This window comes from Haliaeetus albicilla, chromosome 3, assembly GCF_947461875.1.
Source record: "Haliaeetus albicilla chromosome 3, bHalAlb1.1, whole genome shotgun sequence".
Lineage (NCBI taxonomy): Eukaryota > Metazoa > Chordata > Aves > Accipitriformes > Accipitridae > Haliaeetus > Haliaeetus albicilla.
In genome coordinates, this window is record NC_091485.1 from 31,100,170 (window position 1) to 31,124,458 (window position 24,289).

Sequence of the window (24,289 nt, forward strand, 5' to 3'; positions counted from 1 at the left end):
TAATAGAGGGCCAAGAAAAGATTAGAAATTGGGATGCCTATTTTGCTTGTAGATTCAAAGCAAAGTTAACATTATTTTATGAATTCTATTTATTTCACTTTGCATTTTACCTTCTTATTTTTTTCAGTCAAGTAACCTTAGGAAGAAGAAAGGGGAAAGGGGTGGGAGGATTCATGCCATGTGGGTCAACTGGTACATAAAACCAGTCCATAAATACTCTGATTGTGATGGGTTTAAAGCTGAAACCAGTCAGCTACATCAGAATAATTCAAGCCACTGAAGTTGCTGCCTGTGCAAAAAGTCACTGCCTGCAGTAAACTGACTTTTTTTTTTTTTTTTTAAATTTATACTGATTAAAACAATACACAGAAAGCAAGCCATAACTGAACATTCAGACTCCCGGACACTGCCCCAAGTAGACAGCACAGAAACCGTTCCCAGACCCCATCTTCCCCCCGCCCCAGTGCAGCTCTCCCGCGGCCACTTTGAAGGCGCCCACTCACCACGCAGACCCCGTAGTGCACGTGGGCGGCCGTGACCAGCGCAGTGAACACAGCGAGCACCGCTTCTTCCATCCAGCCCAGCAGCCCGGAGATGGCTGCGTAGACCACCAGCGCCAGCGGGAAGAGGAACCAGTGGAAAAGCTCTGGCCGCGTGCTGCTCATCTGGCAGATAATCATCTTGCACTGTCGGAGCAAAAGGCGTTAGGTGAGAAGCGCTGGGTCAGCCCAGGGGTCTAAGCAAAAGTAAGTCCATTTTCTCTCCAGGTTGCTTTTGATGAGGGGAAAGCAAGGCTGGAGTTCAAAATGGAGCTTGTTTCTGATGAGAAAACTACTGTAGATACACCTTTATGCCTCACTCTCTGTGAGTCTTAAAGGACTTTATTACAAGTAATTTAAAATACATACTTCTTTTCTGGGGACAGTGTTTTGACACACTTCGCTTTATAAGCTGAAGCACATCTTCACAAAGGGGGAGTTTGTCTGACACCTCATGCTTTCACATGGGCTGATAAAGTTGTGATCCCAAATCAAATGTGCCACCACTTAATCACTGGGAGAGGAGCATAGTGGTATTTTAATCACATGGTGTGACAGAAATATATTCTGGTTCATTGTATAGAAGGGAGGGGAGGTAATATATGCCACTTTTAAATCCTGTTTTTCTTTTCTAGCACTGCTTCGTGTACTAAAACGCTATTTTCTTGGCTTGATCATGGCAGTGGACTCCCTGGAGGTGTAGCTGGGGGCCCAGTGAAAGGGATCCCACTCAGAATGGCAGAAAAAAAAAGAATATATGATGCATGGTTTAACTGAAAGCAATTAGCTTAATTTTACTGAGTTCTTGAAACGTAATAAGATGGACTCACTTGAAGTTCAGATTTTTAAAACCAGTTAAGCACACCTAAGTGTTTTACCTGATTTAGACTCCTTAAGAAATGTGTTTCATATACACCATGTCCTTTACAAAAAAAGGGGGTTAGGCACATCTGAAATATTTTATCAATTTAAGTTTCACTCAAAATCTAAACGTGGTTAAAAATAGATTTTATGTATCCTGAAAACAGTAGAAGAATGAAAAATTCATTCCCTGTGCAGTGCCTGAAATCCGATGACAGTAGCAGTAGGAGTCTGACCGTAGGGAAAAACTGGCTTTACTGTCTCTGCTGTGGAAACTGAAGAATGCAAAAATAAACCATGAAAAAATAATTAACTTTCAATAATGCAAGAAGTAAGCATTTGTACCTAATGTAAATATTTTTACTTAGAATACATTATCAGTATTGATTATGAATTTTTGAATAACACCAGTTTTATGAGTGCTTTGGGAATCATTCCAGAGGGTATCAGAAATTGCTAAAGCAACCTATATGCTATAATTTTTCTGGCTGAATAATTGCACCTGTCCAGGCGTTGGATTTCACATAGTTCTAAACCATTATTACACCATGTTAAGTACGGTACTTGATTATTCATAAAGATTGCTTATTAATATTTGGAGCAATTCACCTTCGGTGTATCACAGGACTGCAAAATGGACTATGCTCTGCACTCCTCCCTCAATTCCTTATTCCCCCTGGTCCTGAAGCACTGACTCATGCTACAAGTGAGGCAAAAACAGCATTAGGAGGTGAAAGAGCTGGAGTCTGGAGACGCAGACTGGAAAGAAAAGGTAAGGCGATGGGACTATGCCCTGTGCTTTTCCATCCCCCTCGCCTACACCTTGCAATGCTACCCTGGCCCTGCTGAATTTAAACCTCCAGCAGCTCTGGTCTGTGCCCCAGGGTAGGTCCTTAGCATCTTCTCTCTTACCATCTCCCCTGGGAGGTTCCTCGTGAAGCATCTCCTGAGTCTGAGCTGCCCCTGCTCATCAGCCGGCCGCTATATCGGCCACTGCGGTTGTGCTATGGTGATGGCTGAAGGTCCGCTCCAAGAGACTTACCCACTCCGTCCCCTCCTCCTGGACTCAAAACACGTGCCTCTGAGGGCTTCCTAAGTGGGAGCTGTGACAGTGGTGCTCTGTGGTGATTTGCTCAGACCTGGATATTTCTGAGACTTGCCCTACGAGCAAATCTGAAAGCAAGGCCTGAACTTCTCCGCAAGAGTGGTTGCCAACCCATCGGCAGTCCCCCTGCTGGCCCTGGGGACTGGGAAAAGAAGTCCTCCTCTCATGGATCAACAGCTTTCCTTTCTTAGGCCTCAGACGCCTTTGTGCCCTAGTTTAGCCAAAAACACTGGAAATGGCCTGTCTTTCTGCCCACTCCCAGGAGGCCGTCGCCTTCCCTACTTGTCCTGACATTGCACGGCTATGAGGCCAGGTCTGAGACCAGGCATTTAGCCCAGAGGATCTGCTGGGCAGCTAAATATGTTGTCAAAGGCATAAGAAGTTAAGATACTGGCAGGTAGAGAAACATGGGCTGCAGTTTGTGGTCTACAGAACAGATAATGGAAACCCAATGTGCCAAACTATCATGGAGAAGAAAAGCACTGCCATGACAAGCCTTACTCTGATGCTGGAGGAAACGTGTGTTCAAGGGACCAGAGGAGGTGAAAGGAAATACAGGCTTGTTTTTCATTTTTAAAATGTTATAAATTCCAACTAACACCCATACATTTTTAATGCTTGCTTTTAAAATGTTAAAAATTTCAACTAACACACATAAATTTTTAATTCATGCGAGCCTCTAACACTGCAGTAGATATTTTAGTAAAAGAAAAAAACAAGGCCTGAAGAAATGCATTGCACTCAATGTCTAATAAACTGCAGTCTACAAAGAAACTTCTGGTTTGCCTTACTATTTTTCTTCTGCAAGCATCCTGCCACAATTGCTCTCGGTTGGTTAAGATGTATGTGCAGAACCTGCCAGCTGCCAAACTCTGAAAGCACTTTCCCCACTGGTATGAAATAATTGTATTTCTCATTACGGAATCTATACTGTTCTCTTAAGAAAAAGGGGTAGATTAGGTAATGAAAAATGCATACAATAAAATTTATACATCTGAAAATAACCGAACTTTTGTGAGATTAAGCCCCTAAGATGGAACTGTTTGTGACCCTCAGAAACATACATTTATAGGATACATCTAATGAACATCACAATTATGATTTCTTTTCCATCTCTGAATACAAACTTCTAAAGGGGTTATGGTTTCTCTTTTAAAATCCCACATTTCTAAAGATATCTCTCATAATGCAAGGCATTTCAAGCCTTTCACTTCTTAAGGTGGACGTAGCATTGCTCAGTGACACAATTTTAGATGGCATTGGAGACTATTTTCCTCAAATGACACGAGTCACTATCCCTTAGGGTATCTTAGCATTAAATGGAGGAACACCTTTCTACTTGGCTGCAGCTCCCTTGCCTCTCTCCTGGCAAGAAGAGAGACAAAGGGCCTCCTCCAGAGAGGAAAGCCCTGGGTTAACTGCAGTGCTCAGCATTACTGTCTGGCTGCCCATGTTGTTACTTCAGCGAAGTTTATGTTGCCTCATAGGCATTAAAGGGGGGAAATCGGTCACAATGATATGGTATATGAGAACTGATCTGTGGGCAGAGAGCCATCTCAAGGCCCCTGCATCTCTTCACATCTTGCCCTAAAAAAATGCTGTCAGTGGTTCGGCCTTATTCTGAACGGTGAAGGGAAAATGTGGGATCAACTGAACTGCAGGATACAGGAATACACGTACCACACTAAAGGGCACAGCAGCAGCGCAAGACTACAACCCCCCTGCTCTTGCTGGTAAATCTGTGCCTGTGTTGAGCTGTCTTTGCCTTAGACAAGTCTGCATTTCTGCCTATATGGGGGGGAATATCTGTTATATTTCTGGAAGTAAGGCCTCCCTAGGGTTTTTGTAAACCCTCAGGAAAAAAAAGAACCCTCATAAAAATGTTATGCTGTAGTAGAGTAGGTATTGCAGTACTGTAAGTGTCCCTAGTCCAGACAACCGCTGTGGTGTATTTTTATAAGACAGAGCTTAACATAGAGGTAGAAGAGCTGTGTAATACTGCAGAGTTTTAGCTACAGTTTCTGTTCCCTTCTGTTTATTCACATAAAAATAGAAAGCTATCTCTAAGTAGTACCACCACCACAAACATACTTACAATAACATTTGAGAAAGCAACCCCAACCATCCATAAAAACAATCTTGGTTGCTTTGCTAATATGTTGCCTGGAGATAAAACCACCCAGACTGTAAGAAGAATGAACAGCAACAGAGGTGACACAAGAGGTAGGAGTCCTTCATACAAAGAATCGTTCTTCAGTGTTTTCCTTAAATGTGCTCTGTAAATAAATACAACGATTTTATGGAGTAAGAAAATTTATCCATTCTATTTCTGCACAGTAACTTCATACTCTAGCCTAAACTCAGCCCAAGAATTCATCTTGCAACACAACTACCTGTGCAAATGCGCTAGATACCCAGACATTTTACGAGAAATTGTAGGATACCCAAGTAACGTTTATTTCTGGGGTAAAATTATACTGGCTTATTCACATAGCTTCTGGTCAGCTTCACCCACTCATCATTGCCTGGCAATGGACCACTACGCTTACACAAAGTGAGCTGCAGTACTCTGTTGTAGTTGTCATCCAAATGCACAGCATGCAGGCTTGCTGTGAATTCAGAACATATATTTTTTAGAGGACGAAACTTCTGACACGAGGCATGAAATTACTTTAGCCAATATGCCCCATGTTTTCAGTGGCAACAGAGTCAAGCACATAGCTGGCAAGCGTTGCTATTGTTTAGGTCTAGAGGTGATGCTGCTAGAAAATTCTGTACTGTTGCCAAAGTACAGCCTAAAAGGGAGGCTTTCTTTGCTAATTAGAGTACAGGAAAATTAATGATGCATTGTGTTTTCTTGGATATTTTAAGCTGTCTTTTAAAGGTAGTACTATTAAAGGTAGTAAATGACTATTTTCTGTCAGCTAGGAAAAAGGTAACTGGAAGATCAATAGCTTGTGCATATATCTTGCATCTTTCTCATTCAGGCAAAACTCATTGAGACGTTATAAAAGGAGCAGGAGGTTTAATTTACTGAAGTTCACTATCATTAAACCATTCTTCATACCAATAGTTGAGAAGAGCAATTCTGTGTTTGATGTGTACTGGGAAATGTCCTGTTTAAAGTATCTGAACATCTGTATTTGCAGAAACAGCTAGACAAAAATCCAATAAATATCTTTCTCATTCCAAAAAAGAATATTCTTCTGATAAAATAACAACTGAGAACAGGCAGCAGGATGAAGAAAGAGAGGAGATGATTGGAAAACTCAAATCCCTCATCACCAAATAGCTTGTGTATGCATCCTTCAAGCAAACCTGACTGGATGTTTAAAATGACTGTGCTCTCCTGTTCAGAGGAATGATAAACCCACCGAAAGACTTGAGAGAAACTATGTTGAATGATGACTTGAAAAGGAAAACACTAAACAAAAGTCCTGACATCAGAGGAAAGAAAGCAAAAACTAAAAGTTCATCAGCGTAAATGCTGCTACTGCCAGGGGCTGACATGCCCAAGCTGCTGTCCTCCTTCTTCCAGTCTTCCCTGAACCAAAGTCCCTTGCACCACTGGTCCCCAGCCCCCTCCCACTGCTGCTCCCAGCACCCTGCCCCAAAGCCCAGCCTTTCTGCGGGTTCTCAGCCTTTCCTGCCCCACACCTCCTGACCCTCCACTCTTCCTGCCCCAAACTCAGGGCTATTCATGCTTTTATTAAGTACACCGAGTACTGCAACGTGAAAAGGGCTGTGTAGGAGTGAGGTGTTATTGTCTTATAGTCTCTCCAAAATCTGAATGTTAATATTAATTTCCACTAATTCCTCAAGACACGCAGTGATAGTCCCTCCTCCAGGACACTTAGGACCTGAGAGACCTGATGTGACAGATGAGTGAAATGAGCTAGCAAATACTAGTGGAAGGCAGGCAGCATTAATCAAAATAGGCCATCAGAGTATAAACTGGCCATGTATAAAATTCCTAGGTGCAGCAAGCCAGCTCTCAGATGTAATCACAGCTTGCCACCTGCCTAGCTTGTATCTGACAGCAATTATCTGCAGACTTCATACAGAGAAGAGTTTTACAGAAGGATCTGGAAGACAATAAAGTACTTCATGGAGTGCAGGCTGATAAGCTACAGAATTTTACCTAGGGCAGGTAGAACTTACAAATCACATTTGACTGCAAATAAAATGCAGTGTTTTTAACTACAGAGCCTTCATCAGTTTACTATGCAGGACCAGTGAGTGCAGTGTGAGACTGTCTGGAGAATGGCAAGTGAAAGGAAAAGGAGAGGAGTTACAAACATGGAAAAGAAACCAGTCAGATTCTAAAAATTGACCAGAAAAAACTTTTACTACATTATCAGGTGGCTGAAAGAAGCTAGGCTACTTCAAGCTTTACATTTATTTCTCAAGTGAGGAAACCATTAAATATGCAGAATTAAATGGGAAGGGATAGAACTTATTTAATGTTAATTAACTTACCTGTGAATGTTGTATAGTGTTTGTGGAAATGAAAGAAATAAACTGAAGCCTGGAAGAGAAAAAGATTAATATGTAATGATTTACAGTCCTGCTACACTGATGACCTCAGAGTTTTCTCATATGATGACAGAGCTACTGTGCTATTTTAAAAATGACTCAGTATTACAGAGACTCATTACAGGATACGAACTCAGTTTGGAGGCTTTAGGCAATAATAAAACCTTCCTCATTTTTCCAAAAGTTAGCTCCTAGAAATAGTTGCTGATACAGATTTTCTTGGGTAATGAGTGAGAAGACCAGGAAGATTTTTAAAAAGGATGATACAGTCAGTAGGTAGGATCAGTTATTTGTCATATAGGTTCCTCTGCTGGACCCAAGAAAGATCACAGCCCCATTTTGCATGAGATGCTCTCTGTTTATGTAGAAAAAACCCAGGTCTGACACCAAAAGCTTTGCAATGGAATATATAAAGACAATTAACCTCAAAGAGTGCTACCAGGGAAATAACAGGTTTATAGTTCAATATACTAAGGTCCAGTTAATGATCTGCTTTGCTGATACAATGGCTGAAATGAATTCACTTTCATGATATGGCCATCATTTGAATGAGTGAGGGTTTTTTACTGTTTTTTTTAATATAGCTGTCACCTTTCTGGAGCTCAGCTTTAACCCACCAAGGACAAGGAATTCACCTTTGGTGTGTCTGTCTGCACTGTTGCTGGTATTACCAACAGAGCAGCCAGCAGCCCTAGAGCTGCCTGAAGTCCCAGTTGTACCCCGTCTAACACCCACACCCAAAATACGCTGGTCCATCCAAGGGTCAAAGACCTCCAGCAAGAAGTGGAAGTTCAAGGTTTAAACAAAAAAGCCACAGTATCAGTCAGCCTAACTGAGTGGAAATATATATAAGACTTTTTTAATCTCTGTGTTTCCCTGCAGAGCTTTTTGGTTTGGGTTTGGGTTTTTCCCCACTTTCTGTCTATTGAGGGCTTTTACCTGGTCTGTTTGTTGCTTGGAGATTGCTCTGCGTGGCTTTTGTATTATAAGGCATGACAATTGGTTTTGGTGCACTAAATTAATACATAATTCCTATTTTGTTATGGGCAAGAAAAGCACTCTGGTGTTGTAACCCTTCTGATTTTACCTTAAAAAAAATCTCATTTAAGAAACACAGTGTACTGTTTGTAATAGAAAAGTAGCAAACTTTAACCTCATTATTAGAAATAAGGAAAAATAAGAATGAATAGAGGAAAGAACTGATTTCAGATAACTTTGTACTGGGGCTAACATGGCATAGCAGAGTCTTGAGAAATGTCAGTTGTTTACCATTCAGTCCTCATCAAAGACATATCCAAGTGTTTAGCACGCTCTGGCCACAGTGGCAACTCAAGAGAAGGAAAACTAAAAAAAGCAAGAATAGTGGAGATCAGGATTGTTGGAAAACAGAAGAAATAAAAAGGGATGCAATAGGTAATCTATTTCTCCAGTCTTTCTGGTTATCTTTTAAAGAGGAGGAAACAAAGAATTGGAAAAAAAGAATATCCAGCCTGTAAATAATTACAGGTATTGCATTTTAACGTGTTTACTTCTTGGTTTTGCTTTTTAAAATAAGTAAGATAAAGAGCTCTGCTTCTTTACCATGGCAGAAACTCCATATCAAACAGCTGAAGGATGTGCAATTGAAGTAATATCGCAAGTATTTTGTAAATATATTACTAAAATTCACAAGCTTAGTGCCTTCAGAGTAATCTGTGTTTAATGTGCACTCCTGTTTTAGCTATGTTTTCTATTAGGCAGGGAGGGCTAGTTCAATAAAATCTTGAGTTACGTACAGCAGTTCCAACATCTGTATCACATTAGAGCAGACATGAGACAAAACATTGACTCTTGAGGTTAAATCTAAATTTCCTGCTGCAATCCTGAAGTTTGATTTGTTAGCAGCAAAGCAACCGAGAGGAACAGAAATAGAGACTAGAACTAGAAATAGAATTCAAAGAGCAATGGTTGCCAACAATTTGTTATTTTTATGAAGTGCCATTTTAGTTAGAAATAACACACTGACCACAAACAATCCCCCAGCTAGCTAAAAGCCACTTTCCGAATGGGGCAGTTACACCACTTACTCCTCTGTATTTTTATACGGCTTCGCTCTTAGCAGAGCAAGAGCCGAGGATGCAGTATGGAAAGCAAAGGGTGTTCCCCTGTTTCTTATGGGATTTTCAAAATTCCATCATTTCCTACAACATGTTGCTTTCCCATCTTTTTTTAGCTAAGGAGGCCTGGCTTGGGGGCTGCTTTTGGTAGTCATTAAGTCTGCTTTTTAATTGGCATTAAGGATCCCTTTGTGCCCAGGAGCTAAACTGCTGCTTCTGCATTGCTGCCATTCCCTGCTGGTCTGGGGAACAAAAGGTGCAGCCTGGAAAGCAAACCCACTGCTGTCTCTCTGGCGCTCAGCCACCCAGGCACTGCCCAAGTGATGATGATGGAGCTTTTTTTTTTTTTTTTTAAATGTCCTGAAAGCACATATTTTATTTTACAATCATTAAAAAAATCAAGTTTAGTGCATTAGACATTTTTAACACATTACAGAAAATAGAACTACTCAAGTGTTATTAGAAGTATTACTGCTCTTCAGTACTTTTTTTCTCCTGTAATGTTTCCCCCCGTTTTCCAGCTGATTTAAATTCTGAGACCCAACTGTAAGCACACAGGCCTGTATTAAAGGCAGAAATACTGAAGCACAGATGGGTGGCACAGATACACACAGGGAATTCTTGTGTCACGCTAGGCTGAAGGTATCAAGCCCAAATCCTTGGATTTAGGTACAATCCTATGGTCAGTCCTCTGCTTTGCACTATCTTGGCTCCCTTTTCAGAGAAATAAGCATTTGCAAAGCTCTTTATCAGGAATTATTTTGTCCATATAAAAAAAGAAACAAAACCTAAAAACCAATGCATTCAGAAATTCAGGATTAGAGACATGTCAGAAATAAAGGCATTATTATCTTGTTTTCCAAATATATATATACATAAACACACAGATACATACACACACATGCGCATATATATATACACACAAGTGTGTAAAAGGCATCAAAAAGATAATTCCCCCCAATTTTAGTGAGAACTTTAGATTTCATTTGGTGCTTTCAAATTCAATTCCAAAACAGTAAGATGTTGTGTGATATTGCTGAGTGAATTAAAAAAGAAAAAAAAAAGCTGGCATCTAATGCATACCATGGTACATTTGTCCCCTATGTTAGTCTAGACTAACAGTGTTGTATTTAAGCTTAGTTATATGAGGGCATCTTAAACCCTCACATAACTAAACTTAAAGACTACTAAAGACCTGCAGACAGGTTGTTCCCACGACACACTGCAGTTACTTTGTGTGGCTGCCGTACCTGTGTTAATTTAGGCATTTCTGCAAAATACAGACTTGCTTGTTGCAGAGAAAGAGAGGGTACAGCCAGAAACAAACTGCTGACACTACTGTCGTTCTAGAAAATGCTATTTCAGTAGCCAACAGAAGAGCCCCACACTGGCGGTCTGACAAAGGTAGAAACCCTACCACAGGTAGCCAGCTTCCTGAATACAGCAAACTTCACAGACTGTAAACATGACTAAATAAAGAAGCAACTCCAAGTAGGTAGCCAAGACACCTAAACCACTATTTTTAAACAAATCATACTGCTTCAAAGGAAGGACGTTTTTCTTCTTAGCTGTTTATCTCCTCCACACCTTTGCTATCGTAAATCGCATTTGTTGGTAAGTTCCTGAGAAGTGAACCATCTTTACACTGTCCTAATAAAAGCACTGAAATATTATCTGTTAAGAATTGGCTTTTCCTGATAGTTAAAAGTTAAAAAATGAGACAGTACAATACAGGGATGTAATTTTAAATGAACACTGCACTGGAAACTGTGGGAATTCATTCAGGAAAGTACCCTTCCATCCCTTACGTGCCCCCCCCAAAAAAGACTCCCCAGACCATTCCTCCCATTTGGGAGCAGTGAAGAGGTCTGTGCAGACCTTCTCCTGGGTGTATTGCAGAAGTTGAGCTCCATAAAAATCAACTCTTTAAGAGTAGGCAGTTGTGGTTGCCTTTCAGCCTACAAATGAAATACTATCACCCTCTTCTATCGTTCTTCAATTGCCCACACCTCCACATGGCCTTCCTCAGTATACTGCTTGGCCTTTCTTTTCCCACACCTCATCATAGTCAATGCTTGCCTTAAAGAAATGGGATGTTATCATTTACCTTTTTTAGCCACCAGACAAAAAATTAAGATTAAAAATATTTAGGCCTCAATATTAGCTTGGAAAAATCTTTAAATACTTTTTCCATGTTTTTTCCAAATTTCATCCACATTTAGAGCAGCTAGACACATGAAAATATCTTAACACACTGAATGTTTAGCACACTGATCAGTGCCTGGAAGCAAGCTTCATCAAAAGGTGAACATTTAGAAGTACTTGTAACTAGAACAGCAGCTTTTTATGGAACAGTGTGATTTTCTCAGGCATGTCTTCAGAAGACAAATCTTTTAATTGTGTGTGCAAACAAATAATTGCATATTGAGCTGTCCCCTAACTATAAAATCATGTTGTATTATTATATAAAATGGCAAACTTAGAACCACTTACTAAAGGGGGGGGGGAGCTTAGAAAATGAGTATATAATTTTCAGACTTAATTGAGCCTGTAAAGTCTGAAAACATTAAGCAATTTAAGGACAGATGAAAAATACACCCAAACAGATCTACACTGTATGAAATGATTTTACAGGGATTAAGAGCACAGTGTAAACATGAGCATTGTCTTCAGGCACAAAGTTGATGTATGTTTAGCATCTAAGATACTTCTTGAGTATAAAGGTTCTAAAGGGATGCATTTATCATGCTTGTTGATTTTCTACTTATTTTCAGTGTCTAAGCACACACTGCATGTATCTCTCTTGAACTGAGCTGTAAGCTAACAATTAGTGTTTGGAGGGATTTAGTAGAGACTGAGAAATTAGTTTATGGTTGTAGACCCTTCTTTGATGTAGTTCTGTTCACACGTCATGTACATATCATTCTCTTTTTCTGGGCACAGCAAGAATTGAGCACCAGAGAAACAGTGCCTTTATTTGAAAAGCCCAGGCTGGCTTCCAGAAGGGCTGCGCCAGGTGAGCTCCCTTGATTGACTTTCTTCTGGAGCTCCCACTGCCCGTGAAATGACTCCTCACAGCTAACATCACTGAACCCACTCCCATTTGTAATTAGCATCCTGTGACACTGCTCTGCCCCCAGCCTTCAGCGCTCTGGTTTTCTGGGTTATTGTTCTGACTTGTTCAGATGAGTTACTCCAAACATGAACTCAACTGCTTTTTATATATATCTCAAGTGATAGGTGAGTATTTCACACCCTTTACTTCAACGAATTCTCATACAATCTGTCACAGCAATGCTTTAATAAATGTTAAATTGGTGACAGACATGTAGAAGCCAACTCATGTTAAACACGCATTTCAAGCAAGGCTAGTCAAAGCCTGTCGGAGCGATAACATTTTGAAAACATATCACTTAACATTTAATCATTCAACTGTCCATCAGTAAGGCAGAACCATCAGCCACTTTGCAATGGGAACTATAGGAAATCACTACAGAATGACTTATCCGTACAAGGCAGAAACAATTTATGATTTGACCATGGCCTCCTAAAGACATCTGACACTGAAAAAAGGACAGGCTGCTGTATGATTACCCACTGCAAGGACTTCTGTGCCCTCGTTTGATACCTAGGATACAGGACACAGCGTAAGGACAAGGCACTGTTTTACATGGATAACTGTGCTTTCCTGTTATGACAGAATACAAATATTTGGCATGTTTCAAATGTTGTGGCTTGGTCTCATCATTAGTTTGTTGCTGCTATTATGTTTTGATTAATGTATTTACTCCTCATTTTATATACTTAAGTAGCTCAGAGAAGGAATGAACATCAAGGAACACACACTCTGCAAATCAGCACAGAACCCAATCCAATACAAATCATAGGAAAAAATTCTGAATGCTTTGGCCCCATCTCTAAAAGAAAGTTCAAGTTTCAGATCTCTGACAGATGTTAGCACTCCATTCACATTTCATGTTCAAACCTGTACTTTGAAAATTTGTCCCAGCTCTGCCACAGGCTTCAATAGCCAGATCTGGGCACTATTGACCACATAGCGTGGACTCAAATGTGCCACCATGTCTGGATTACAGAACTGTTTGCCCCATGTGCCACACACTGATGAAGTACAACATATCCACTCCATGCTTCAGTGGTCCTTTAACCACAAAGCCTATTCTTGTGTTTGCAATTAATACAGAGGAGGAGCAGGAATCTTTCTGTGCATCCAGGAGTCATTTTTCCAACCTGGCTTCCTAAGGCATAAAGATGACGTGATAACACTTTGCTTGTTTGTGTGCATCCCACCATAACTTCTGAGCCCTCTGGTCAATTCTGAACAAATTTAATAGATTGAAAGAGATTTCCAGTAAGTTGCATGGAAATGAACAGGCAAGTAGAGGACAACAGACCTATAAATGTCTCCAGTGAGGAGAGGATTGCAGCCTGAACTCAAATTTTATTAGACATTATAAAATCTATCTCATAGAGAGCAAGTATGAATGTCCCAAGAATGGGAAATGCTTCAATCAGAACATGCACCTATTACAGGTCATTTAATTGTAATGTGAGACAGAAAGTATCATCAGTTAGTAACTCTGCTCCCTGAACTACTGATGTTTACTTGTCAGTGAAAATCTTCTTATGAAGTCTATACCATCATTTGTGGTACTAGACTTTATGTGGGGAACTGACTGTTTTAAAATGCTTATTGTAAATATTTTATATTGCACTCAACCTGATAGCACAGTGACAGGGAAGGCTAGGCATTCGTGATACCCTGGAGGGGTGAAAATAAATGATAGCTCTCACCCCAGTGCTGCCCTTTGAAGGGACCCTAGTTAGCCAGGTAATGCTATGGGACAATTGTGGTTAAATCCCAAGAGAGCTTTTGGAGTGTCATCCACAGGAGCCTTCCTGAGAGCAGAATTAATTAGTTCCAGCTGAGGACACAGGCACATAACTTTAGAAAGGTCTGGCTGCTTTCATGCTAGGAGAGAAAAGGCATTTCTGGCTAGCAGCCAGGACAACACACTCTGGAAACAGGAGAATGGCCTTCTTCGTTTGTTTGGTATCCAGCTAGGTGTGTGTTTTGAGGCTTCAGGGTGGAATTGTGTTCACTGCCTGTGAAAATTACGGGTTTCTGTTTGCCGGGTAGCTGAAAAATTCCCATAAAATACTACGCAGAAGTTTCTGTGCTTCACAGAGGAGTCCTCCAAGGTCACTGTTCAGCAGCCCAAGACTTGGCTTTCTTACAGGTGTTCACAGTGTGCTAGACAGTTCCCAGGGACATGCATAAAGCTCTGTCTTGGGAGGCCTTCCTAAAACATCTAATCTAAACACCGGTATTGCTGTACTTTTATGTATATCTTTGTGTGTTCTGGCACTTGATAAAAATTCCATTATTTTCAGCGAGTGAGTGTCACCTGGAGATACCACAGATTCCTCTGAGGAGGTGCTTTTGCAGAGTTCATCCTTAGGTTATATGTGGGCTATTCTTTTTGTTTTTTCCCCCAGAAACTCCAGGAAAGACATCTGAAAAACTCCACTCTTGTGCATCTCATCTGGATATCTTCCCACTACAGAAGGTACTAGCTAAAGCCCAGCTGTTCTCAGAGAAGTGATGGCTCAGCAGCTGAACTCCTGCTGTGTACAGAACAGTAAAAGCACGAAACAAATGCCAAGTATTGATGGAGCAGCTACAGGTTCATTGTTAGAAGGACCACTAGTGACTACTAAATGCCATCAGATGGTTAAGGACAGCCAGTTACAGTTTAATAGCTCCTCTCGGGGTCCTGGGAAACTAACTCATAAAAAGCATCAGAGGCTCACTACATTGCTTTGGTTTTTAACTAGCCACAAAGGCATGTAACTGAGCATGCCAGAGAGTGGGCTCTGGCATGGATCTGGCTGAGCAAGACACACTTGCTGCAGCCTCTGTAAGGAAGAGAATAATTTCATCTTCTTGGCTGCTCGGCCCTTGGTGTAGGGTAGACCGATATTTTTGCTACAGTCACAGTGGGGTCCTGCAATTTACTGCGAGCTTCTAAAAAGTTTATATATCCATACTCACTGCACACAGATTAGCCAATGACAACCACCTTAATCACTACCGCTGAGCTGAGAGTCAAACCTGTGGTGAAAAGGCAGTGCTTTCTGGATCAGCGTGATCCTCAGTGGAAGGATTCTACTTTTTTAATATTTAAATGTAGTGCCTGTTTTTAAGAGGTTGACTAAGCACTGTGCCAATTTTGTAACATGGAGTCAACCAAGATAATTTCTTGCACACTTTAAACCCATATTTAACTATAATTAAGATGCAAAAGTTGCCTTATTAATGGCATTGTGCATAGTGTACGAAAGACAATGTTTTTAAAGATATCTTTTGGCTCTTACTTATGCCTACTCTGCTTGGGACAATGATGGAAGAAATACTCAATTCTCTGCTCACGAATCCATTCTTCCAAGTGTACCACATGAGACAGAAGCAGTACTTCTTTCTAATGCTAATGGAACAGTCCATCAAACCTTGCTTTGCAGATGTTTTTGATAGACTATGAAAAAGGATGCTCGCTTCTGCAGATTTGATGACATCGACATGCTTCCCTACCACAAACCTTCCTAATATGTTGAACAGTTTGAATTAAACCTTCATCCATGGCTTCCCAAGCACAAGGGAAGCCATCAATGTACTCACTGAACGGGCTGTCGTGTGCCTTAGTGACAGGAACAAAAGCAGCGATGTGCACAGCACAGAACAAGCCTGTTCAATGGACTACCCCGTGCTAGCACCTAATGCCAACGCAGGCCTAAGCTGCTGCTTCTGGGCGAGCCAGCACCCATCCCTTCTGGACCTGTGGTGCTCCTTCGAGAGCACAAATCAGTCTCTACCCCTCAGTGCCCTGCCAGCCACCAGAGGGCATGTTATAGCTACACCTCTGGCAAGCTGAATAATTCGTTGACTACTGAAGAGGCAACCACTGTCTTTTTCTCCCTCCTTCCTTTCTTTTCCTCTGAGTGCCTAAAACAGGCCTGACAAGAAGAAGACTGTACAGTCTTGGTCACACACGGTCGGTTTTATACTCTGGGTAAAGCACAAAGGACTGTCAAAACCATGTCCTTGTACATGCTGCTCATTAGAAAGCACAGCCTGAACGCAGGGTCCTTTCCGACCTGGGAACTCAGCGAAGCACTGCTGAGGCTGGAGGCGGTACCTGCTGAAGACCTCACCATGGGGAAAGGGTGGTGAGAGCACATGTCAATGCAGCGGATTCAAAAGTCCCCCCTGAAATCCTCAGACGGCTCCTAGTTAGAGTTGGTGCTGAGTAAGCACCTATATCGAAGTCCTCCATTTGGCTCAAGGACTGAAGACATTTCTAGACATAAGTCTAGACTGTCTGTGTCAAACAGGTTTTTTGGTGTCCTCTTCTCATCACTTGTATGCTCATATAAAAATCCCTAAATTTTATATGCTAATTCCTTCACCTTCCAAGCAACACATCAAAGCTGTTTTGCATACACACATTTTTAGCTAAGACTACCATGTCTTTAACTCATTAAAATGTAACTGCTCTTGTTCTCAGTCTAGCTATAGCAGTTGAAAAATGTTCGAGGCTTATTTCAAACTACACTGACAGTATCAAATAATGAGCAAATAGGCTATTGCTGTGTATGAAAAATGCATCACTTCAGTTCGGAAGGTAATTCTAAAGAAGAGCTTAGAAACCACTTGGCTTTTTTTCAGATTTACAGTTGTGCCTCCTAAGATTATTTAAATAATACCTTTATTCCTTCTACCCATAATGTTTTGGAGCATGGTGTGCTGCAGGCCAAAACATTAAACTTTTATTATCTGTAAATGTGAGCAACATTTTACCCAAGTGATATGAGGAGTTCCTGAGACTTTGAGAGCCAGCCAGCCAGCCAGCCAGCACACAGGACTGAACTGCACGTGCAGATAAGGAACATTTTCTGTATTATTGTATATAACATATATGTGTATATGCGTACAACAGATAGCAATCTGGTAAGGAAAATTTTTTCCAAAATTATCTACTTTTTAAAAGTTTTCCAGTATTAGGCCTTTTAAGGAGCTATTCATGTGGGTTTTTGGACTAGCCAACACTTACAAAAGGAAAAAAATATATGAAGGAAATATAAGAAATATCTAATCAAAATAATTAAAAAGCAGTGCAATTTTGCATGGATCTGGACACTTACCTATAAGCAAGATTACTAATGCATCTGTAATGTAATAACCAAACAGGAAAGGCTTCTGCCAGACTTCCACACCAACAGCACCGGTAAGCAGATATGCTGCTATTAATACCTAGAGAAAAAGGATAACATATTTTCAGTCCTTTACTTCTAAAGGTACAGAATTTTGCTTATCATCTTAATACAAATGCAAAAGTAAAAAAACCCTGTTATGTTCCTCCTCTCTCCACTTTACAGGACCTTATGCTGTTATCCCAAAACAATTACTTCTAAGCAATGAAGCAATTTCCAGGGTCACCAACAAAATTATTTAAAATGTATTTCATATGATAAGCAAGTAACTTCCCTGCTAATGTGTGCACCTGTTTGAATGTGGTAAGTCTTACTGACTTACCTTTTCAAAACACCCAATTTCTAAATCCCTTCTTAATTGCAGGTCTCCCCACTGCATATGCACTTTCTTGTATTTGCATGCAGACTACAGAATTAGCAATATATGGTTAGTTTTGTAGCTCAGCCTCCTGAACTGATCGTATCAGAGCAACTGAGAGGGGAAAAAAAAATCTAAGCTCTCCTGAAAAAATAAAAAAATTCAGTCGAATGTGATGAAATAAAAAGAAGGGGCAGGAGCTGAAGTCTTCCCTGATTTTTGACAGGTAACATTGTTACAGGACACAGAAAGAAACAAGCAGTCAAAGGTCATTAGGAGCAAAGGACTCAAACACAACACTCCTGAGTCATTTAACATGCCGAAGTGCCACCAGTTTCAGTAGTGATGTAGATGTAGTTTCTACTCTCTCATCAGAGTTAATTTTGTGATGCAGCTGAGGTCAGAAATCTTAATGCAGGCAAAACCATGTATCTCCCATCGCTGTAACCTTCACACCCATCATATTGCTTGCAGCAGCACTGCCTACTGCCAGTTTATGGCACGAACTGTTGAAGCTTTACCATGTTAGGTGTGTAACGTGCAAGTGCAGTACTGAACGTGATACAGCGATTCCCAAACCCTTGCGCCCTTGACCCCACCTCCTCAGGGGACCCCCTCTCCTTTGAAACCCATTCCCTGGCTTAGCCCAGGCCACCCACTCCCTGCAGCCCCTTCTGCTGCTGGCACCCAGCTAGCAGGACTGCTGCCCTGCTCTTTCTCCAGGCTATTTTGTTTTCAGCTGTTTAGTTTTGCTATAGGACTCGTAAGGAGCTGTGTGTTTCATTTTACACGTCTCAACCTCCTGAACTATTCTAGACTTGAATTAACAATGAATTGCAAACATTTACTTCAGCTGTAAATTATTAACTATGTTAATTATAATGCCATTTAGAAGACTGCATATTCATATATCTATTCCCAGGTAACATTCAGTAACTTTTATTTTTTCTGTTCAATACAGCTTCTCACTCCAGGATGACAGATATTTTACAGTTTTAATCGTACAATAGATCTTAATTTTTTTTTTTAGAATACTCTTTTTTTACTGTATTATAGTTTTTCTTCATTTTTAACTTTAACAAACACATTTCCAGTCTTCTAAATTAAATTAATTGTTTTAATTTAAAGGTACACCGAAGATCTTTTTTCTAGATAGCAGGTTGCTTAACATCACAGGTTAGTAACAGAACACTGATGTCCATTAAACTCCCTATTACACTTAAATATTGCTATATTTGACTTCACTTACTTCTCTGTATCTAAAGTCAAGATTCTTGCCCTATCAGTACATAACTTTTAAAAAGTTTTGCTTGAATGGGGCACTGCAGAACTGGATGGTTGAATTGCCTCTGCAAGAACAAGCAGCGCAACAGATCTGCAATGGAGAACAGCAGGTACTAGCATGAGAGTTACATCTTGGGCCATTGAAGACAGTGAGTCAAATTTTGGTCTAAATGAAGGACGTGTATAATGGGTTTTACAACTGACTACAACAGAGCTAACATTTGGCTTTCTGAAGAAGTTGCATTATGTTATCCATAAGACATGATGGATGGACTCCTGGCCCCATCAAAGTTGATGGCAAAACTCCAACTGGCTTTGATGGAGGCTGAGTTTACCCTCACACGTTGAATTCTGAACAGACTTTTTTTGTCAAGTGATAAAAGAGGAACTTCAGTATCATCTGTTAATACAGTCAGTACTTTTGGCAGTGCAGTCATGAGTATCGCTGCCAGATGTCAGCACACCTCTAGGAACAGGAGCGTCTGTGCAACGGGCTCTGTCAGGGGAATGCCCTGCACTGGGATGCAGCACTCAGAGGTTGAGATTGCCTCTTATTTAACAGATGTTATGTATGGAAAACACTCTTTGGCTTCAAATTTTTGGTGTGTTGTTTTTTAAGGACTTGTAACTGAGATTCTGCTATCACTGAAATCAATAACAATAACCACTTTGACTTCACTGAGGCAGTCTCAAAGACCTTTAGAAAGCTGGAAGGACAAGAAAATGGCTGGGTCCCTTGGTCTAAGGTATATTAGCAAAAATTGAAGATTGCCAAAATTATTAGACAAAAGCTAATAATTATACAGCTGTATAAAATTGTGACTGTTTTTAAAGGCACTGCTGGTAAAAAAAAAAATAATTAAAATGTACAGCAGTCTTCCTAAGTGCAACTGAATAATTCTGCTTAAGAAAAGCCAGCCAAGTTTTTTATTCATCTCTCTGGCATCAATCAGTATTTTTCAGATATAAATCTAGTCTTTAGCAAGTAAAAATAATTACAACCTTGTGTAAAATGAGAAGTCCAAATTAAGTAACACAAGTAAGGATTGTATAGCAAGTTAGCGTCAGATATATACAATCTTGGATTCCAGCTCACTGCAGCATCTGACCAGGCAAATTTTTGGCTTGTCAAGGCCTTATCTGTGAGGAGGCAATATTACTTAATGCAGACAAAAATCCAGCATGGTGTTAATTTGTAGGCACTTTGATATGGCAGCCTATGGCTGAACAGCAGGACAGCTGGCTTCTGAGCAGTGGCTCCCTGTATTGTCACGGCTTTGTAAATCACAACAGTCACTTTTCTCCCCCTGTGAAATCAGAATATTACTTCTTTAACATGGCATTGGGAGAATCCTATATAACCATAAGGCAGTACAACTCCTCAAAATCTCCTAGCTTCTAGTCTTTTAATTGTTCTCTAAAATACTTGACTTTTTAAAACCACCATCTCTTTCATCTCTTTCCACTACTGCAGGTGTAAGTTTTGTGACTAAAATGTTCTAGACTGTGTGTGTATGTACATACATTTTTTTCCTCCCTAATGATTTACCCTTTCTGTTTTACAAACAGGCACATTGAGTATGCTGCATGATGTACTACACGGGTTCTCATTCTTTTTTTAAAATACACTGGCTATGCTTTTAAATTCTTTATGATTCTATAAAAAATGACATTAATTTTACTATAATATTCAATTTCACTGGCATATTCCAATAGCATTAATTGTTCATGTGTTGAAATATTTTCCATTAACACAGTGCTCAAACTGAACATCTAGAAAGCAAAGTAATTTAAAATACAAGGTTACTTTTTCCCTCTGAAAATAAATACAATGCTTGCCTAAAAAAGTAAAACCTGACAATTTCCTACAAGTCATTTCAATAGGAGTTAAATTTAGCATGATGTGTAATTTTTCCATTTTAATTTTTTCTTAGTATTTTTTCTTTCAATTAATAGTTAAAGGTGGCAAATTTAGCCTATAAAAATAGGGGGTTTATATGTTTTTAAAAGGTCATTTTGCATTTAGACATGTAGTATGTGATAGGTAAACAGCTGAAGCACCTGGAAGATTAATTAACCAAGAAAGGTTTGAGTAGAATCATAATTGAGTGGTTAAGAATGAAGCAATCTGATGCAGAAAGAGCCTGTGCACCGCAGGTTCTTCTGTTTAAATTTCATATGGATACGCTATGGGGTTTCCCTCCGATAACTGAGTACTGAGTTTGGTTTCCAGCTGTGTCAGGAGGCAGCTGGAAGCAGACACCATGGCCTGGCCAGCACTGCTTCCATACCACTATTGGTTCTTTTACTTCAACAATTCCAGTGCACTCCTACCTATTGCACTGGATAATAATCAATATTATTTCTTCACAAGAAAGGCTATGCTTTCCACAGACACTTCAAATTTTCTCAGAAGAACTCTGAAATTGAGTATTTTTTAACTAAAATAAAAAGATTCCGAACCCTGATAATGTGACCAAAGAATGACACATTTGCATCTTCATTTTTCTTCTTAATAGAGACTTTTTTTTTTGTCCTTCAGAGGATATAGAAGTTTTTTAAAGACATGATATGCACTTGCATTGCTTGGGATTTCTTTGCCGGTTCCTGAAAGACTGGCTGCCGCAGTACTTCCCAGGAAAAGGCTATACAAAACATATTTCAGCAGAAGCTTTGTAAACTGCTTCTCAAAAGAAAACTTGGTATATGACATCCAAAAAAACCTCTTCCCCTGTTTTGACTGAAAGGAAGGAGAAAAGTAAGTTTTACAGTGCTTAAGTTGCTACTTGCATCATATACTTCATTTATTTGGAGTTTCAATGCAAGCAGAGCGTTCTCCTCGAGAGCCTAGATGGGACCATCCAAAGCCACTGGGCAGAACACGCTGGGAAAGCATCTCAGACCAAAAACCTGGGGCTTATGGTCCAAGCATCCATGCCTTCAGGCATGACTGTATATAGCATTTCTGATCCTCTTCTCCTTACAGGGCTAGGGTAGGGCCAGAGAGAGCTGCCTGTTGCCTTTCACATTTGAAGCTTGTGCTTTTGTGCCTTTTTCGAGCTTGCCCTCTTGGCTGTGGAGAGTGAGAGGAAGGAGTGTGGAATCATCTGGGTCACTCCAGCTCTCACACAGCTCTTATTTTCACTTTTAAACTTTTATTTAAGAATACAAAGGGTACCTCCCTGTTACGCTTAAGGCAGCACCGATGCAAGCAGAGGTATCACTACATCACATTAAGGGAAAATTAGTATTTTGTTCCCTTACTATGAACTCAACTGCAGTGGCTTATGAAAAGCAACAGAAGGATTAGGGGAGTATTTCATTAGGAGAATATTACATTTTTCAGGAGGAAAATAGATTTTCTTTAAAAAATCAAGAGGATGTCTGTGAAAATTAACATATGGCAGGAAGTCTGACGTTTTAATTTCTCAGGAAAACTTTGTCTTTTTTTCTCCAAGAGACTCAATTTGCAGATATTAGCTTTCTTTAGTTGGGCTTGTAACAAAAAGAAAAGTGTTTGTTTTCACAAGATCTATCCAAGAGAATTTCTCACAGAACATAGCAAAGGTTTCTTTCTTAGCCTTCTCTTCAGCCCATGACTTTTGGGGTTTCTAATAGGTGTGCTTACTCAAAAGTGTATGACAATTGTCTAGATGCTATGGTGTAAAGAGGCTACTCTCCTTGCATCTTTTTCTGCCCACAGAGGAGTCAGCAGGAGATGATAAATCCTTGTGCTGGAGGGAGGAGAGAGAGGAAGAATTTTCACTGCTGCAGATGCCTCCTCCTTGATTCTGGACCCACAGACATAACAGTCCACTGACCAAGCATCTCTCAGACACATTACAGCCATTTTTCAAGTTTACAAACCACAGCTTCCTATAAATGTCTGTCTGCTGTAATCAAAGCTAATTGGAGTGCCAATTACAGCCCAGCTAGCATAATTAGGTTACCAATTCTGACGAGCCATCAAGTCGCAGAAAAATGTGATCTGCATAAGTCCCACAAATTTCTCTATTTATAATGAGGTATTTTTTCACGAGGAACAGCAACTCTTTTTATACCATAATTAACACAGAGCCAGGGCTGTCTGTGTTTATATACAGCGGAGCTGACTCAGCAGCGGTGTCCTGGGAGCTACATGCCAGTTAAGCTTTCATTAAGGTGAACAGTTATCTGTTTGCACACTTACATCAGTTACTGTATTTCCTGAGTTTTGTGGGGATAATGAAGTCCAAAGTTCCTGGCTACCATCTATTTTAAAAGCAGAAGCAGGGGACTAGACTACCTGAATGTCCAACATGCCAATGCAATAGCATCATATTATCGATGAAATTATTTAAGACAGCGCAAAGAGGTACATTCGTGTGGCAATCCAGCTAGGAACACCATGGAGGAAATACTGAACTAAATGCCAGGAATCAGTCTGAAAGCAGCCTGTGAGTGCTTCCACCCTCTGTGCCTCTGAATGTGACTGTGGGAATATCTGGCAGAGAACTGGTGGGAAAAAAACAGCAAGGAGAACATCATCTTTCTTACTCATCATCAGCCATTTGTTAATGTCCTCAGTATCCTCTCCTCAAGTAGCTGAAGAGCTACCTTTAATAGTGCACACATCATACAAGTTTTGCTGAATGGGTTTACAAAACAAGAGCATGGCAATGTTTGTAGGGACATTAAGATCTTTTACTAGACTAGTTAGTACAGCTGGAAAAAAGTATGTTATGTACTTTCTGGTGTGCGTGAAATGTAGTTTGAACTAATGGAAAAATACTACTTTGATCTACAAGTCCTGTCTTCTCTTTGTTCATAGGCAATCACAACTACAAAAGCTAATTTTTGCAGATGGAAAAACTGACATACAGACATTTCAATAGTACAGTCTTCCACCACTGTTGATGATTGCACTATATAGCATCAAAAAATCCTTACATCTCTATGCTTATCATTTTGACTGTAGGCGAATCATCACAGAAGTTACTAGAAAGCAAGCATGCAGGACAGCAATTCAGCATCAGAGGGGAACAGGAAATAGCACTTGTTAGCACCTTGCATCCAAGTTAATCAAAGCAGTTTACAAACTTTACTGAAATTCAGCCTCACCACAGATCTGTCAGGCAGGGAAATGTTATTACCATTATTTCCCAGATGGGAAAGCAGTGACAGAGGCATAGGTCACTAAAAGGCACTGACAGAGTTAACAGTACTGCTCTGCTAGTTGATA

General features: G+C 40.2%; 1 protein-coding gene across 1 annotated transcript in view; it reads right to left on the minus strand.

Moving 5' to 3' along the window:
- Positions 1 to 24,289, minus strand: part of LOC104310551 (ethanolaminephosphotransferase 1) — a 62,864-nt gene that overhangs the window by 3,981 nt on the left and 34,594 nt on the right. Inside the window, exons 6-9 of the mRNA XM_069779303.1 lie at positions 17,358 to 17,466; positions 6,985 to 7,033; positions 4,601 to 4,781; positions 504 to 686 (exon numbers count right to left, since the gene is read on the minus strand). Of these exons, the coding sequence (XP_069635404.1) occupies positions 504 to 686; positions 4,601 to 4,781; positions 6,985 to 7,033; positions 17,358 to 17,466 (522 nt within the window). The remainder of the gene's footprint in view (positions 1 to 503; positions 687 to 4,600; positions 4,782 to 6,984; positions 7,034 to 17,357; positions 17,467 to 24,289) is intronic.